The sequence below is a fragment of the Xenopus tropicalis genome, chromosome 8, assembly GCF_000004195.4.
Source record: "Xenopus tropicalis strain Nigerian chromosome 8, UCB_Xtro_10.0, whole genome shotgun sequence".
Lineage (NCBI taxonomy): Eukaryota > Metazoa > Chordata > Amphibia > Anura > Pipidae > Xenopus > Xenopus tropicalis.
Genome location: NC_030684.2, coordinates 127,599,879 through 127,617,496, shown reverse-complemented (window position 1 = coordinate 127,617,496; position 17,618 = coordinate 127,599,879). Strand labels below are relative to the sequence as shown.

The 17,618-nt window shown below is 41.6% G+C and overlaps 1 protein-coding gene across 1 annotated transcript; it reads left to right on the top strand.

Moving 5' to 3' along the window:
* Positions 1–16,276, top strand: tars2 (threonyl-tRNA synthetase 2, mitochondrial). Its single transcript, XM_002942573.5, has 20 exons — positions 1–203; positions 677–760; positions 3,017–3,207; positions 3,318–3,441; positions 3,887–4,008; positions 4,719–4,836; positions 5,211–5,272; positions 5,642–5,720; positions 5,811–5,957; positions 6,050–6,148; positions 8,201–8,367; positions 8,892–9,054; positions 9,138–9,275; positions 9,365–9,442; positions 10,862–10,962; positions 12,497–12,601; positions 13,188–13,260; positions 13,590–13,704; positions 15,694–15,846; positions 16,077–16,276. The coding sequence occupies exons 1-19, from the start codon at positions 123–125 to the stop codon at positions 15,840–15,842; spliced, it is 2,196 nt and encodes a 731-aa protein (XP_002942619.3). The 5' UTR covers positions 1–122; the 3' UTR covers positions 15,843–15,846; positions 16,077–16,276.
* Positions 16,277–17,618: the final 1,342 nt, after the last annotated feature.

Below are 17,618 nucleotides of genomic sequence, written 5' to 3'. Positions count from 1 at the left end.
TCTCCCTCCCAAATCTTGGTCACATGGCTGTGACATCACTACTTCCTTCTAGCCACTGAGAACTTGCAACTGGCAAAGTGTGACAGCAGCACGGTGTGTGTGTATAGGAACATGCTGGAACCATGGGAAACACCAAGCTGTGTGCCTTTGCCAATGTGAAGCGGCTCTTCAAACACCATTGTTTGCCTTCCCTCGTCTATGTGGTTAGTGTCCCCTTTGTATAAATGTATTATATATATTCACTTCCAGGGTCCCATCCAGAAATGACCTTTTGGCAAAGGAGTTGCTAATGCCAGAGCTATGCCAAGGGTAAATATGACTAGAATTCAGTGTATGTTGTGTACATGCTGTATCCTTTCCTTATATTTGCTAAACAGAGAAGGAATCAGTGATTGTTACCTATTATCCCAGCCCTGCTCCTTTACTACTACTTTACTGCACAGTATAGAAATCTTCCGAAAAGTTCTTTACTGCACATAAGCCAAATCCAAACTCGTGCAATAGATGCCTGGGATCCCGGTGCAACATGGCAGCGACTGTGCCCAGGGCTCCTCTGTGCATCCCTTTGTGCCTTAGTACTTGCACCCCAGGGATAAGCAAATAGCCTCTATTCTGTAGTGCACATATTTAGGAATATAATTGACTTATATTTTTTCTTTTTTGCTTTCAAACACAGAACTCTCTTGACGTGATCCTTAGAACAGGGCTCGGAGCTCAGAAGCAGAACCGCACCTGCAGAACTCTCTGTACAGATACACGGGTATGTGACTTGCTCACGCAACCAGAAACGTTGCTTCCATGCAGATTGTTGTTTGACATGATATAACTGTAAGTCCAGCTGTTTCTCTATAAACATCAGTCCGGGGTTGGGGGGTGGGATTCATATTCAATTTTTAATGTAACCCATAGCTACAAAACAGGTGGTAAAAGTGATGGAGAACTAAAGAAGTAGGGCAGAAATGCTAAACATTTTGGGGTTCTGTACCAGCCCAAGGCACCCACAGCCCTTTAGCAGGGAAGATCTGTGCCCCCAAAGATGCCCCAGTAGCCCCCCATCTTCTTTTCTGCTGATTCCCTGCTGGCACTTACCTGAGCTTAGGGGCCCACTCACTATATACTGTATATATAGAATATAAATGTCACATTATACTGTATATATACAATATAAATGTCACACTATACTGTATATATACAATATAAATGGCACATTATACTGTGTATATACAATATACATGTCACACTATACTGTATATATACAATATACATGTCACACTATACTGTATATATACAATATAAATGTCACACTATACTGTATATATACAATATAAATGCACACTATACTGTATATATACAATATAAATGGCACACTATACTGTATATATACAATATAAATGGCACATTATACTGTATATATACAATATACATGTCACACTATACTGTATATATACAATATAAATGGCACATTATACTGTGTATATACAATATAAATGTCACACTATACTGTGTATATACAATATAAATGTCACACTATACTGTATATATACAATATAAATGTCACACTATACTGTATATATACAATATAAATGTCACACTATACTGTATATATACAATATAAATGTCACACTATACTGTATATATACAATATACATGTCACACTATACTGTATATATACAATATAAATGTCACACTATACTGTATATATACAATATACATGTCACACTATACTGTATATATACAATATAAATGGCACATTATACTGTGTATATACAATATAAATGGCACACTATACTGTATATATACAATATAAATGGCACACTATACTGTATATATACAATATAAATGTCACACTATACTGTATATATACAATATAAATGGCACATTATACTGTATATACAATATACATGTCACACTATACTGTATATATACAATATACATGTCACACTATACTGTATATATACAATATAAATGTCACACTATACTGTATATATAGAATATAAATGGCACACTATACTGTATATATACAATATAAACGGCACACTATACTCTATATATAGAATATAAATGGCACACTATACTGTATATATACAATATAAAGGTCACACTATACTGTATATATAGAATATAAATGGCACACTATACTGTATATACAGAATATAAATGTCACACTATACTGTATATATAGAATATAAATGGCACACTATACTGTATATACAGAATATAAATGTCACACTATACTGTATATATAGAATATAAATGTCACACTATACTGTATATATAGAATATAAATGGCACACTATACTGTATATATACAATATAAATGTCACACTATACTGTATATATACAATATAAATGTCACACTATACTGTATATATACAATATAAATGGCACACTATACTGTATATATACAATATACATGTCACACTATACTGTATATATACAATATACATGGCACACTATACTGTATATATACAATATAAATGGCACACTATACTGTATATATACAATATAAATGGCACACTATACTGTATATATACAATATAAATGGCACACTATACTGTATATATAGAATATAAATGGCACACTATACTGTATATATAGAATATAAATGGCACACTATACTGTATATATACAATATAAATGTAACAATATAAGTCTGATTAATAATTAATACAGATTATTAGTACATGGGCAATCAGAAACCAGTGCAGTTAGCATAAAAATATAATCCGCTCTTTAGCGTCAGTTTATATGACAGGCAAACCTGTTAATTTGCAACAACTAAGCTTAGCTTCTCAACAGCTTTTTTATTATAAAGCAGAGCCACCATCATTGCCCTCAGTCTCCCAAGTATCCACTGTTCCTTAGGCTTTCAGACTTAAATATTGCCAGGCCCAGATTGGGATTCAGAATAGGCCCTGGCATTTAAATGACACACCCAAACAGCCCCCACCAACCCACTAATCAAAATATTGATTATCGAGTCAAAATTGTATATAAATTCTTGTTCTTCTGACAGCCGAAGGCTTTGCCTGAATTTGTCAGTGAGAGACTGCACCTTTTTGAAAAGCTGAGAATCAACTATGAAGCAAGACTTGCAGAAAGAGTCCTGAGAGACAGTCGGAACATAAATGTTTCCCTAAGTGATGGCAGGGAAATATCAGGGCAGTCTTGGAAAACCACCCCATATGATATTGCTCTGCAAACCAGGTAATGACCCTCCACCCCCAGAACAAAGCAGCCATGTTAAATTCACATTCCCAGTGCAGTCCCATACACACGTATGCAGTAATGTGTTTCTGTCTCCACCTCATGTAAAGCCCAAGCTTGGCACGTAGCACTGTTGCTGCCAGAGTGAATGGAGCTCTATACGATTTGAATCGACCCCTGGAGGAAGACTGTGCAGTTGAATTCTTGACCTTTGATTCCCGTGAAGGACAAGCTGTGAGTATCCAAAATTCTTCTTTACGCCATTAACCAATTAAAGGAGACTGCTACTCTACTTTTGGATGAAGTTATGATGGGATTGCTGTTCAGTTTGATACTGTGTATTTTTTGATTCTTATTACCCAACGCACAGCCAGTCTGTGTGCCACCACTTGCCTTTTGGACAGTCTGTGCATCTGCCCAACAATTGTCTGCGAGGGCTGACATGGCCTTGCCCATTCATGTAATATGGCAGCTTTCCTTTGTGCCATAGCATTTAATGTTACTTTTCCTTTTAACAGAATATAAAGATCTTATCAGAAATGTTAAACACAGTGGTGCCATCTTTCCTGGCAAAGCTTACAAATAGAGAACATACCTATAACTTGTTTATTGCTATTTTCCTTACAACATAGATGTCTTTTGATCTTAATGATGATTGTTCCTGCATTATCTCTCACAGATCTTTTGGCACTCTAGTGCCCATATCTTGGGACTGGCTTTGGAACAGCACTACGAGGGCTGCTTATGCCATGGGCCCAGCACTGAGAATGGATATTTCTATGATATCTACCTACCTAACAGGTACCTGTTTTCTAAGTTTTTCTATTGCAGGTTGTTTTATAAATACTAGGTGCATTTGCAACCTAGCTCTGTGCTAGCCAGACTTGCTGTATTACAGTGTGCGATGGAGGACTTCACTACAAACATCTCAGTAACTCATTATTGGGTGAAAGAACGAAACTAAATTACTCTCCAGCTGCTGGAACACTGAGATTCCAGGGAGAAAGAGAGAGGGGCTGTAGTAAAATATATTTCTCCCCATGGACTGTTCAAAGGAAACATTAGAAGATTTATCTACATACCTAGAAGCAAAATATATTCCAACACTCCCTAACTAGGGTTGTGGTTAAACATAATTGTGTATTGCTCCCAACACAATCTTCTAAAAGTGAAAACAAGTGTTGGTATCTTTGCAAACAATGACTGTTAGTGAATCGCTGGTGGAAAGGCAAAAGCATCACTTAATTTGCCAAAGTCATGCAAAGTTTCCTCCAGCAGGCAACTTCGAGCGACCTCGGAAAATGAAGCAAAATATTGCAGACAGGATGTTATGTCCTAATGAGGTTAATGTAAATCACTGGTGGAGCCTTGCAAGGCAACGTCAGGCTACTGCACAAAGCATATGCCAGGTTGCCATTACCCTAAAAAAGCTGTCGCATTCGTATTCTTCCCCACTCCTTTGTCACATATAAATCATAATAACATGTATTCTTGTCTGTTACCCATTTTAGCACTGTGCTAGGCAGTCACCTACCAGATCTGGAAACTCTGTGTAAAGACGTTATTAAACAAAAGCTTCCCTTCCAGAGAATTGAAGTGGCCCGGGAAGACCTGCTGGAACTTTTCAAGGTAAATGCCGGCTTCTTATGTCTGGATTTCACATTGGTTTCCTTATGAGACCCTGTTGCACTGAGCTAAGAAAACAACACTGGGCTTAGTATTGGGTCCTGTTCTTACCCATTAATCATCTTGATAAAGGCAAGAGGAGGGCAGTTAAGTGTATTAGGGGCAATTGGAGCAGTTTTTATTGTGAGCTGAAGGAGTCTATGGCAAGGCAAAGCAGCAATGGCCATCCCTTTTCAACATATGTATATACAGTACTTTTTGGATTAATTTTTAGCTATTGATGGTGTACAAAGTCTAGAAACTTCTACCACTGAACACGCTGTTTTCCTTTATGGGATGATATTTGCCTTAATTTTTATTTTTTTTTCCTTCCACAGTATAACAAATTTAAGGTTCGGACCATTGAAGATAAGGTGGATACATGCACAACTGTGTACAGGTAATGAAACCTCACATCTGGATGGACAGAGGAGAATTACATATAGACAGAAACAGGAGAAAACATGAATTATCACATATTACCACAAAGATCAATATATGATATTATTCTAAAAGTCTGGAAACCACAGACCTAGTGGGTGTAGAGGTGAGCTGTGGCATTTGTACACTCCAATTTCAGAGACAGTCTATATGGGGTTAATCTAGAGTTCCTAGAGGCACCAACATCTACTACATCCTCTATCTTGGGGCAGACACCTTACCTGCCATACAAGTGAATGGCATCTGATGTTGAATGCTTTGTACTGAATACATTGGCATTGAGATGTCTGAAATGAGCCTTGATGTTCCCTCCTATGTTCCCTTCCAGGTGTGGCTCACTGGTTGACTTGTGCCGAGGCCCCCATGTTAGACATACAGGACAGATCCGTGCACTGAAACTCTTAAAGGTAACTTTGCTGAATTGCACTAATGCGTTCCATATGAATGCAGCTTGTACGTCATTTTATACTCTCAAACCCATGTCTTGGTCACTACAGAACTCCTCTTCCTTCTGGAGAAGTGACCCTTCACAAGAAGCTTTGCAGAGAGTCTATGGGATTTCATTTCCTGAAGGTAAACAGCTAAAAGAGTGGGAAAAAGCTCAGGAAGAAGCCATCAACCGGGACCACCGCAAAATAGGAAGGGTAAGAACACAGGAAAACCCTAGCAGGAATTTGTCCTTTCTCTCTGAGCAGCGCACTGTTATTGACAATATATTTGTTCCATTGTGTTTTAGGATCAGGGGCTGTATTTCTTCCATGACCTGAGCCCCGGAAGTTGTTTCTTTCTTCCCAGGGGTGCTCACATCTATAATATCTTGATAGACTTCATAAAGGTATGTATTCTCCTCTAGCGCAGCCCCATTGACATAAGCCAGTCACAGATGAAATGATTAAAGGGGAACATCACCCAAATGTGATGAAGTATTTCAAGAAACTTTTCAATATACATCAAATAAAAAATATGCAGCCTTTTCATGATTTTTAATGTAATAATATTGTTTGGAACAGTTCCCTAAGCCCGGCCCGTGTTCCCCTGCTGATCTGGCTGACTACTTTGAGAATCAAATAAAATGTAACAGTAGTCGCCTGTCCTCAGCCTGCCTTCAGCCTGCCTTCAGCCTGCATCCTCCCAATCCCACAATTCCCTGCACAAGTGATGTCAGTGAGGAAAGGAACATCCCAGTGCAATGCATTGTGGGTTATGTAGTTCCTGCATGCTGTCTGTAAGCTGTGGAGAAGTTGTTACAATTTGTAAAATGGATGTTTTAATCCCTCCTCCCCTGCCAGGATTTCAAATGATGGAGAAAGAAAAGAACTGTTTTGCAGCTGGATTTCAGCATATAAAAATAGTATTTTTTCATACTTTTTGAAGGAACAGATGACAGTAATAGGTATATTGGGGGTTTCTGTGTTGTGTGGGCCCTTTAATAAAGTTTGGTTAGGAGACATGTTTATTCTTACGTATTTTCCAAGAGAGATGTCTGTTTAGTTTCAGCTTTTGCTGAATAAACGTTAATCATAATTATAGTGATTTTCTGGGATACTAAGCTATCCCACCAGGGGGAGTAAGAGTGTCTGCATTAGTGTTTTCCAACCAGTTGCAGTTTAGATTAGACTGTTAACATGCCGGGACAGTAACTCCGTAATTTAATTCATTTGCTTTCATTGTTTTTGTAGTTATAAATATTCCATAAAAATGTAAGAGCTGTACAACCTACAAGCACTTTACATGGCTGGCTCAATACTGTAGGCTGTCTTGTATGACACTATGGGGGTGTGAGCCCCCAGTCCATCTGAGTGTAGAATGTTGGTGAGGTTATGGCTGAGTCTGAGCTTTCAGAAGGAGCCAGCGCTACACATTAGAACTGCTTTCAGCTAACCTATTGTTTCTCCTACTCCCATGAAACTGGAGGAGTCCCAAGCCGGACTTAGATTTCTTACTATTGAGTGCTATTCTGATACCTACTGGGAGATGGAGGGTGGGAACGATCTTTCGTGCAACCAATGGTCACACGAAAGATCGAAATTGCTAATTGTTAAGGAAATAACCAACACTGAATGGGTTTCTTCTTCGACTTACTGGTTTCGGTATACTAGCTGATACATACATTGGCTAATTTCAGTGCTTCCAGTTTTGCAGAACTAGCGATCCCAGTAGCCCTTAAGTAGGATATGCCTGGATTTAAATGCACTGGAGGGGCTGAAGGTTGTGTATTGGTTTGACAAACAGAAGTAACTGTCTTAAGCTGGCCATACACGCACCAATGATATCGTACAAAACCTCGTTTCATATGATATTCGGTAAGTGTATAGCGGCTCGACAAGGCGACCGATATCACAAAAGGCTGCAGATATTGGTATATTGGTCGATTAGTCGATTGACCAGGTTAAAAGATTTTGATCGGGCGCCATTGATTCAGCCCTGAACGTAAGTGGAGGGTGGGACCGATCTTTCGTGCAACCAATGGTCACACGAAAGATCGAAATTGCTAATTGTTAAGGTGGCCATACACGGCCGATTTTAGCTGCTGATATCGGTCCTTTAGACCAATTCGGCAGCTTATCTGCGCGTGTATGGCCACCACCAATGGGCCTCCCCGACCAGCATCTGGCCTGAAATTTGCCAGATCTCGATCAGGCATGTTTGGTTTTTCCATTGGATCGGGAACCATGCTGCCTCATTAAGGTGGTCCCCGATCTGAAGGCACCTATGGCCGCCGTTTTAAGGGCCAGATGATCAAATTAGCCTGATACCACCCACCTGTAGGTGAGCATATTAGGAGAGGATCTACTCACTTGGAGACCTCGCCAAACGAGCATATCTTACAGTATATGGCCACCTTTACACTGTTTGTAACTACCTGCCTCTCTTTCTCCCCACGCAGAGTGAGTACAGGAAACGAGGCTTCACAGAAGTGATCACACCAAACATGTACAACAATAAGTTATGGGAGACATCGGGCCACTGGGAACACTACGGAAAGAACATGTTTTCCTTCACAGTGGAAGAAGAGACCTTTTCACTGAAGCCCATGAACTGTCCAGGCCACTGGTGAGTCTGGATTTACTTTAACAGTGAGAAAAAGAGGAGAAGGTCGGGGGAGTGGGTGGGAAAGGAATGAGCACAGAAAAGATGGTTATGGGTAATGTTGGAAGGCAGACAGAGTAACTCGAAGAGCTGTACTAGGTTTGGATAGATGGTTGTTGGGTGGGTAGTATAAAGCTGCCCACTCACAGGAATATCTGCTTCTTTAGCCAGGCCTCAAAGCAGAACCACTGTCTGCAAACTGCATTAATGGCTCAACCATTATCTGAGAAAGCCCAATTGTGTATAGAGGCTGGGTCAGCAGCCAGCATTTACTTACAGAGTTAAGGGCAAGTAGTCACAGAGAGCAGTGAAGAAAGGAAAGAGCAGGACAGAAAAGATGCCTGAATATGGAAAACATATAACGCTCTTGTGGCCTTGCAGATGCTGTTGTACTACAATTCCCAGCATCCTACTGATGATGATGATGTGAGTTTAGTTGAACAACATCTAGGGCCATCATCGGTTTTTATGTAATTTCTCTGACTCAGCTTGATGTTTGACCACCGGCCTCGGTCGTGGAGGGAGCTGCCCCTGAGACTGGCAGACTTTGGTGTGTTGCACAGGAATGAGCTGTCAGGGACACTTTCTGGCCTAACACGTGTGCGGCGCTTCCAGCAGGACGATGCCCATATATTTTGCTCAATGGAGCAGGTAAGTATGGTGGTACTTGAAGCTTCATATAAGTCAGCACCTATGTGAAATGCACTCAGCAACATTCTGTTCCTGATCTACAGCTGGAAGGAGAAATTAACGGGTGCTTGGACTTCCTTCGCACTGTCTATTCTGTTTTTGGATTCACTTTCAAGCTGTTCCTCTCCACTCGGCCAGAACAGTTCATGGGAGAGGAGGAGGTTTGGCAGCAAGCGGAAGCGGTAGGTGACTGGCACATTTCAGAATTATGTTTTTTACCCTCCGCCACCTTACCTGACAGTGTGAATAACACTTTCTCTGTTTGTTTAAGGAACTTGAAAAGAGCCTAAATGGATTTGGGCTGCCGTGGGAGCTGAATCCAGGAGATGGGGCATTTTATGGGCCAAAGGTAGGATGAGACCTTACAGTAGCATTGGATAATAAAAGAACTTTTATACAGGTCGTGAAACTCATCAGGGGTCATTTGCAAAGCCGATTGGCCATCTAGCACACTGCGTTCTCTGTACTCTGTTTTGAGAGTACAGAGACCTGTGGTTTCCCCACCAGAACATCTCTGACTGCATTTAGTCAGCTCTGTATTGGAGAGGGACGAGAAGCACATAGGCAATCCCCCCCTCCTGTTCCTTACCCATCCTGCCTGTAACTTGTGCATTATTCAGACCTGCAAGTTAGGGAGCAGCAGATGGTGGAAGCTGCAACAAGGCACTGTCCTTATCACTTGCCCTATGGAAGGGCTTGCCTGTGTCTCCTAACACTGTGCCCTATGCAAAATTCATCACAAGGAGCAGAGTGCAGCTTTCCCCCGAGACACAAGTGCTTGTTAGATGAGCGCTAAGGGGCATTTAGGTCTGCAAAGTGCTTCTCATTATTGTCATTGAGGATTGTGCCGCTTGTGTCACACATGTGGAGGTGTTTGCTCTGCTTCCAGGCAATAATAACACCCATAGCCACACTGTTCTCATTGTAACAGGAATCCAATCTCTGCACTTCCCGACCTTCTCTATCTGGAGCCACTGTTGCTGCTCATCTTTGTTGCTTTCTGTTGTGTTTGTTCATAACTGAAGAAATGAAAACACTTCAATTACAAACAGATTGCAAATATTGAGCTTTTAATTAAAGTTGTGAAATCGAGCCATTTCTCCCAAACCAAGGCTGCTGGTAATTGTTTATTATTTTCTGGCAACGAGAAAGGGAGTAAGTCATTTTGCTGGTTACCGGCCGATTTCCTTCCAAACTTCACATACTTTCTATGTATCTTGCATCAGTTCCATGAGCGTGAGGAAACCATGAGCAACATTTTACTGGCTCTAATGTGTCTCTGTCACTCATGTGAACTCCCTGGGGCAGCAGAATGAATAGTGTTCCACACCCTTTGTGTGCAAGCATTGCCTAACTGACATGGGAAACAAGTGTGAAACCCTGCCAGCTTTCTTATTGCGCCCGCACACCGCTATTTCAGTTGGCTGGGCCCTCATGGTTGAAAACTATGTGTATCGCAAAGGTCAGCCAAGCTAAACAGGCACCCTAGGCCTCTTCCCCCGCCGTAGGATTGTGCTGCAGTTTGACCACACTACATATAGACTGCATGCATATCCGTTTCCAAGCAGCCTGTCATTCTGTGTCCAATAATCCTGGATCTCTTCTTCCTATATTTGCCTAGAATGATATAGATCTGAAGCTGACCACCAAGAAGGTGGCATTTAGTTACATGCATATAGCTGTTATACACTGATACTCATACAGTACCCCTGTCCAGACAGATATTGTATTATAAACAGAGCCTGTCACTTTATTAAATCTGTTCTAGATTGACATTCAAATACAAGATGCCATGGGGCGCTATCACCAGTGTGCCACAATCCAGCTAGACTTTCAGCTACCATTGCGATTCAACCTCAGCTATACAGGGTATGTATTTTTTATAGAGTGTTTCATGAAGGGGACTTTTATTCATGTATTCTAGGGACTTATACGGGATCATATAAAGGCACAAGGCTGCAGGCTGAGTTATACAGGGAACTCTGAGTATCACTCATGTATTATAAGGGATAATGTACCCCCTACTGTAAATGATAAGGATATTAGAAGTCGCTGAGGGGTTCTGTTCCCATATAAACGCACAAGGCTGCAGGCTGAGTTATACAGGGAACTCTGAGTATCACTCATGTATTATAAGAGATAATGTACCCCCTACTGTAAATGTTAAGGATATTAGAAGTCACTGAGGGGTTCTGTGCCCATATAAAGGCACAAGGCTGCAGGCTGAGTTATACAGGGAACTCTGAGTATCACTCGTGTATTATAAGAGATAATGTACCCCCTACTGTAAATGATAAGGATATTAGAAGTCACTGAGGGGTTCTGTGCCCATATAAAGGCACAAGGCTGCAGGCTGAGTTATACAGGGAACTCTGAGTATCACTCATGTATTATAAGAGATAATGTACCCCCTACTGTAAATCATAAGGATATTAGCAGTCACTGAGGGGTTCTGTGCCCATATAAAGGCACAAGGCTGCAGGCTGAGTTATACAGGGAACTCTGAGTATCACTCATGTATTGTAAGGGATAATGTACCCCCTCCTGTAAATAATAAGGATATTAGAATTAAATAAGGGGTTCTGTGACCATATAAAGGCACAGGCTGAGTTAGATAGCCCATGAAATTCTGATATGCTGTTTAATAAACTCAGTAAATTAGGTTAAAGGGGTTTTCACCTTGGAGTAAACTTTTAGTGTGATGAGACCAATATTCTGAGACAATTTGCAATTGGTATTTATTTTCTTTAGGTTTTTTAATTCTTTCACTTTTTGTTTAGCAGCTCTCCAGTTTGGAATTTCAGCAGCTACCTGTATGTGGTTGCTAGGGTCCGAATTACCTTAAAAACCAGGGAGTAGTTATAATGAGAGACTGGAATATGAATAGGAAAGAACCTGAACACAAAAAATAAGTGATAAAAAGTAACAACAACATTGTAACCTCACGGAGCCACAGTTTTTGGATGCTGGGGTCAGTGACCCCCATTTGAAAGCTGGAAAAAGGCAGAAGAGGAACACAAATAAGTAATAGTGTATGGAGTGTGTTGGCATCTCCCCTTGCAAGAATAATAAGAATGCAGAGCCAAGAAATGTATTGCTGTTTTATAATAATATATTGAATTAAGTGCCCCCTTTTTTTTAAAACTAAGGGATATTATAAGTGACTTCTAATATCCTTATATTAACAGGGGGTACTTTATTATAATATACAAGTTTTAGTGAGTCATGTGACAGAAATTCCATCACTAAGCTCCGATTATACTGATGACATCGCTAAGCAAAGTGTATAAGGATGTAATTTCTAGTTTTGTCCCATAGGGAAATAACCAAACTGTATATTATAATGGAATAAAGCAGTTGGTTGTATACAAATTTGTACTCTTTCTAACCCTGTTATCTGCAGGAAAGCTGATGGGGCAGTGGAAAGGCCAGTGATGATCCATCGCGCTGTGCTGGGCTCGGTGGAGCGCATGTTGGCTATCCTCGCTGAGAACTATGGAGGGAAGTGGTGAGTTTCTGCTGATTAATGCGCCAACCTCTGTCACTTTGTGCCAAACCACCGAGTGAGCCGAGGATGATTACACATCCAGCTGTGCGTCAGCCCCAGTCATGTTCATAAACTGGAAAAGAGCTTATTTATGTAACCAGGGCTACTGTATGTGCCTGTCTGTGGTGCACTCTATGATCCAGAGTTATCTGTATAGTGACAAACTGGCAATGAGCTTATTTATGTAACCAGGGGTTCTGTGTGTGCCTGTCTGTGTTGCACTCTATGATCCAGTGTTATCTGTATAGTGACAAACTGGCAATGAGCAGATGAGTAGCTACTTGCTGTACTTGTGCCAAAGGCAGAATAATAGTATGGGCCATGTTTATCTGTGGGTGGTGCAGGTAAAGTCATCATGTCTGTCACCTGTTAAAGGACACTTGGAGCTCAATTGATTAAGTTTTGAATTGTGCAGAGCCCTTTGCATATGGGGCAGAGATCAAACAGGCACAAAAGCTCACACAGAAATGTAAATGTATAAATAATGAATACTTCAAATTGCCTTTACCCATAAAATACTTGAAGTCACTTTCTGGATGTTTTGCAGGCCACTCTGGCTTTCGCCTTTCCAGGTTATGGTGATTCCTGTAGGTCCAAGCGTAGAGAGTTATGCTTATAAGGTAAGAGCATATAAATGCCAAACTCTGACCTGTGTATTTAAAGGAATTATGTGGGTGAAGACCCAGGCCCTCCTTTCAGTATTCACCCACTTGCTGTTTTGTTTAAGCTTTTCACAACAATCCGATTGAATTTATGGTTCTGGCGGGATGTCCCCAACGATTAAATCGTGTGACTCAAAGGTTCCCAAACTGTGGCCCTGGCTCTCTTTGTGGGGTCCAGAAGCAGCAGAAAGTGGGACCAGCCTGAAGCACAAGTCAAAGTGTATTTTAATGTAATTTTTGACAATGTACTACTTTTTAATGCTGTTTCCTGCTGATATTTGCGTAAGGTACAAAGGATGATCCATGATGCAGGATTTATGGTGGATCTGGACACTGACCACGGGACCACTTTGAACAAAAAAATCCGCAAGGCCCAAGTGGCCCAGTACAACTTCATTCTCGGTACGTAGTCATTTGTGCTATACATTGAGTTGTTGTAGTGCATGTCTGTCCCTTCATTATTGTGTGTTTTATTCAATATATTGTAACCCTAAAGCACACAGTATTGGTTTAGCTTTGTAGACCGTGGGCCAGACAACTGATTGCATGATGTTTGGTACACATAGCAGGTAAAGGGTTAAGCAACCAAATACCAGTCAAATGGTTTGCTTTAGCAGCCCCAGAAAAGACAGACCACCCATACATTGTTTGTGAAGGTAGTGGTCTACCAAATGGTGGATCTGTCAATTCACAAGGGTTGGGTGACTTTGGATTTGTTTACTTTGAAATGCCATAAGGTTCACATACATAGCTGTATTAATAATTAATTAAGAAAGGCTGTCCTACCTTTAGCCAATGGGTAGGTGCAAGAAACATTTGAAATATAGATATAGGCAATCATTATGGTTGGATCATTAGCCTGAGGCCAAACAGTCACTTTATCACAGCCTTGTAATGTGCCCAGTGTGCACCCAACCATGAAAATCTAGTCTTTTGTGTTATCATTCAAGGTGTGTAGGTATATATGCAGTTATATATACTATATATATAGTAAATTCCCATGTGGACTGCCAGTTTCATGGTTTGTTATAGAAGTCCTTTTGTTCTGCCTCAACCTAAATGGCCAAATTGCACATCTTGCCTTTGGAATGGTTTGGGCATGCTGATGACCCCCACACCTTCAACAGGCCTGTGGATTGCCAAATATAAAGGACCGGTTCTGTTCTGTAATCATTTAATCAGCCTATTTGGTACCCCTCCGGTGAGTCCGGTGGGTGCCTGAAGCTTCAGTAACCTATTACTTTCCTGCTCCACCAATGCATGCTATAATATCTGCTGGACTTTCCTATGAAAGCTGAATATTTCTCCCTGCTCATAAAAAGGGAAGATGACTAAGCAAGGATATACCCCCTTTAAATTCTTCATTTGTCACATCGGCCTGACAAAGATAATTTCTGTCAGAGCACCAAGCTAAATGTGCAGCATGATAATGTGCCATAAATAGCTTGTGGTTTGTGCCCTGCAGCTGGGGTATTACTGGCCTCAGCTGATGTCTCGCTCAACTGTGGCCTAAATTGTATCAGGAACAAGCATAGTAATATGAGGGAGAGTATTCCAGCTGTGTTTTACAGATGACTTAGGTTTAGCCTCCATGGCAAAGCAGGTAAGTGGACTGGCTGTTCTAGCAGATTTGTTGTGACCAAAAGCACACTCCTTTCTTATTATTGGAATTGTCCATTTAAGCCACAGCCTTACTACATGATACAGTGGCATTCTTGGCAAATTCCATGCCTCGTACTTTGTGGCAACATTTTAGGGAAGACTCTTATCCCCACTTACAAAGCGAGAGACCTGACCTCAACCCAACTGAGCCCCGGTGGAATTCACTAGAACTCCAATGTGAGCCAAGCCTGATTCCCACCATCACTGCCCAACCTCTTATATATGACTGGAAGTAACTCTAGCCAACATTGTTCCAACATCTAGTGGAAAGCTTTCCCTCTACTCTTCTGGAAAGGCTTCACCATAGATATTGGAATGTTGTTTGTGGGAGTTACATCCATCCATACAGAAGAGGTTTGGTACTGATGTTGGGAGATTTTACCAGCAGAGGACTGACTTCATATCCTTGCTCTTGGAATGAGATGCCAGGTAGGCAGGCATCCACGTACTTTTGGCCATATAGAGTATTTAAAATCGAGGTAAGTGATACAGTCTGTGGTTTACAATTGCAATGAGCCAAGGAGAAGCCTCCATGTGAGATGTGGGAGATGATGGGAAAAATAAATAGAATACAGCTGAAATAGTAAAGCAAGTCAGGTTATGTGTAATAAAGCTGGAATTGTCTCTACCAGCATAACTGTGGTGGGTTTCTATTGCCATAGACCTGTGTGAGCGGGGTTTCCACTCATATAATACACAGGGCACGTAACCATTTCTCTTAACCACTAGTGGTCGGGGACAAAGAGAAGCAGAACAGCACAGTAAATGTTCGGACCAGAGACAGCAAACAGCACGGCGAGCGAGAGCTGAAGGCGCTCCTTGTGAGACTGACTGAGCTGCGAGATACCCGTGCCAGCAATGCCGAGGAGATATTCTGAATCTGTAAGTTTAGATCAGTTCCTCAAGGGAAGGATTTTCACCAAATAAACTCATATGCCCTGGCATCAATAGAGCCGAATTCTAACCTTCCCATCTTATATCCAGTTTCACTCTGTACAGCAAAAGCTGCTGTGGCATTGGTAGAAGCCACATAAGGCACCATACAAAGGATTCTGGGAGAAAAGCTGTAAAATAAATTCTTTATTATTATGTTTGTTTGTTTTTTTCTACAGTAGATTGGTGGTCCATCATGGAGGCTGCTGAAACCTCTGCGGCTCAGAAGTGGCCGAAAGGGAATCAGGTGACGGCATGAGGAGGAGCGGTGCTTGGCTGAACATTAAATCAAATGTCCTTTCTTGCTGCACTGCGGCTACATTATGGCTGCACTGGATTTATTTATTATGGGGATAAAGTTATTTTTCTTACCAGTCAACCTTGGTCTTGGACGTGTGACTTATTTCCATACAGTTGTTTTTGGCCGGGGCGCTTACACATAAGACGGAGGCCTGATGTATCTCCTCTTATTCCTAAGCAAGTACCCAGAGAACCAGATGTTCACATTAGGCCTTAGGCATTCAGTCTCTTGCAAAACAAATCTCATGTTCTCAATTTTTGTTTGCAGAGCTGTTCTCCTTTATCAGTAGTCCCGTTGGACGGTGACACATTGTATCTTGGTAGAACAGCTATCTTTAACATCTCCGTATGCTAAGTCAGCGTCTGGGATGTCTACTTCTTTTTTTTTTTTTTTTGAAAGATCATTATCAATATGAAATCTGGGAAAGACCAGTTTTATGAAGGGAGGCCCCCCATAGGCCCAATAAAAAGTGACTGTCTATGGCATCTTACAGCAGCCCCTCTGGCATTTGCCTGAACCCCCAGATTGCCAGTCTGGGCCTGATTTTCAGTACACAGAGGCCCAAACAGCCCTCCATAGGCCCAATAAATAGTGAGTGTCTATGGCATCTTACAGCAGCCCCTCTGGCATTTGCCTGAACCCCCAGATTGCCAGTCTGGGCCTGATTTTCAGTACACAGAGGCCCAAACAGCCCCCCCATAGGCCCAATAAATAGTGACTGGCTATGCCATCTTACAGCAGCCCCTCTGGCATTTGCCAGAACCCACAGATTGCCAGTCCATGCCTGATTTTCAGTACACAGAGGCCCAAACAGCCCCCCCCATAGGCCCAATAAATAGTGACTGGCTACGCCATCTTACAGCAGCCCCTCTGGCATTTGCCAGAACCCACAGATTGCCAGTCCGGGCCTGATTTTCAGTACACAGAGGCCCAAACAGCCCCCATAGGCCCAATAAATAGTGACTGTCTATGGCATCTTACAGCAGCCCCTCTGGCATTTGCCAGAACCCACAGATTGCCAGTCCGGGCCTGATTTTCAGTACACAGAGGCACAAACAGCCCCCCATAGGCTCAATAAATAGTGACTGTCTATAGCAGGGGTCCCCAACCTTTCTTACTCGTGAGCCACAGTCAGATGTAAAAAAACTTGGAGAGCAACACAAGCACCATAAAAGTTCATGGAGGAGCCAAATAAGGGCTGTGATTGGCTATTTGGGGCCTCTATGCACCCTATCAGCTTACAGGGGCTTTTTTTTGGTAGGAAATCTTGTTTTTATTCAACCAAAACTTGCCCCCAAGTCAGGAATTCAAAAATAACTCCCTGGTTTGGGGGCACTGAGAGCAACACCCAAGGGGTTGGGGAGCAACTTGTTGCCCCAGAGCCACTGGTTGGGGATCACTGATCTATAGCATCTTACAG

What these genes read in the sequence shown, in the direction of transcription:
- tars2 (XM_002942573.5), top strand. Translation starts at nt 123, where the DNA reads ATGGGAAACACCAAGCTGTGTGCCTTTGCCAATGTGAAGCGGCTCTTC. An exon ending in TGCCTTCCCTCGTCTATGTG is followed by an intron (nt 204 to 676) that starts GTTAGTGTCCCC and finishes TTTCAAACACAG; the next exon opens with AACTCTCTTGACGTGATCCT. An exon ending in TATTTTGCTCAATGGAGCAG is followed by an intron (nt 9,055 to 9,137) that starts GTAAGTATGGTG and finishes CCTGATCTACAG; the next exon opens with CTGGAAGGAGAAATTAACGG.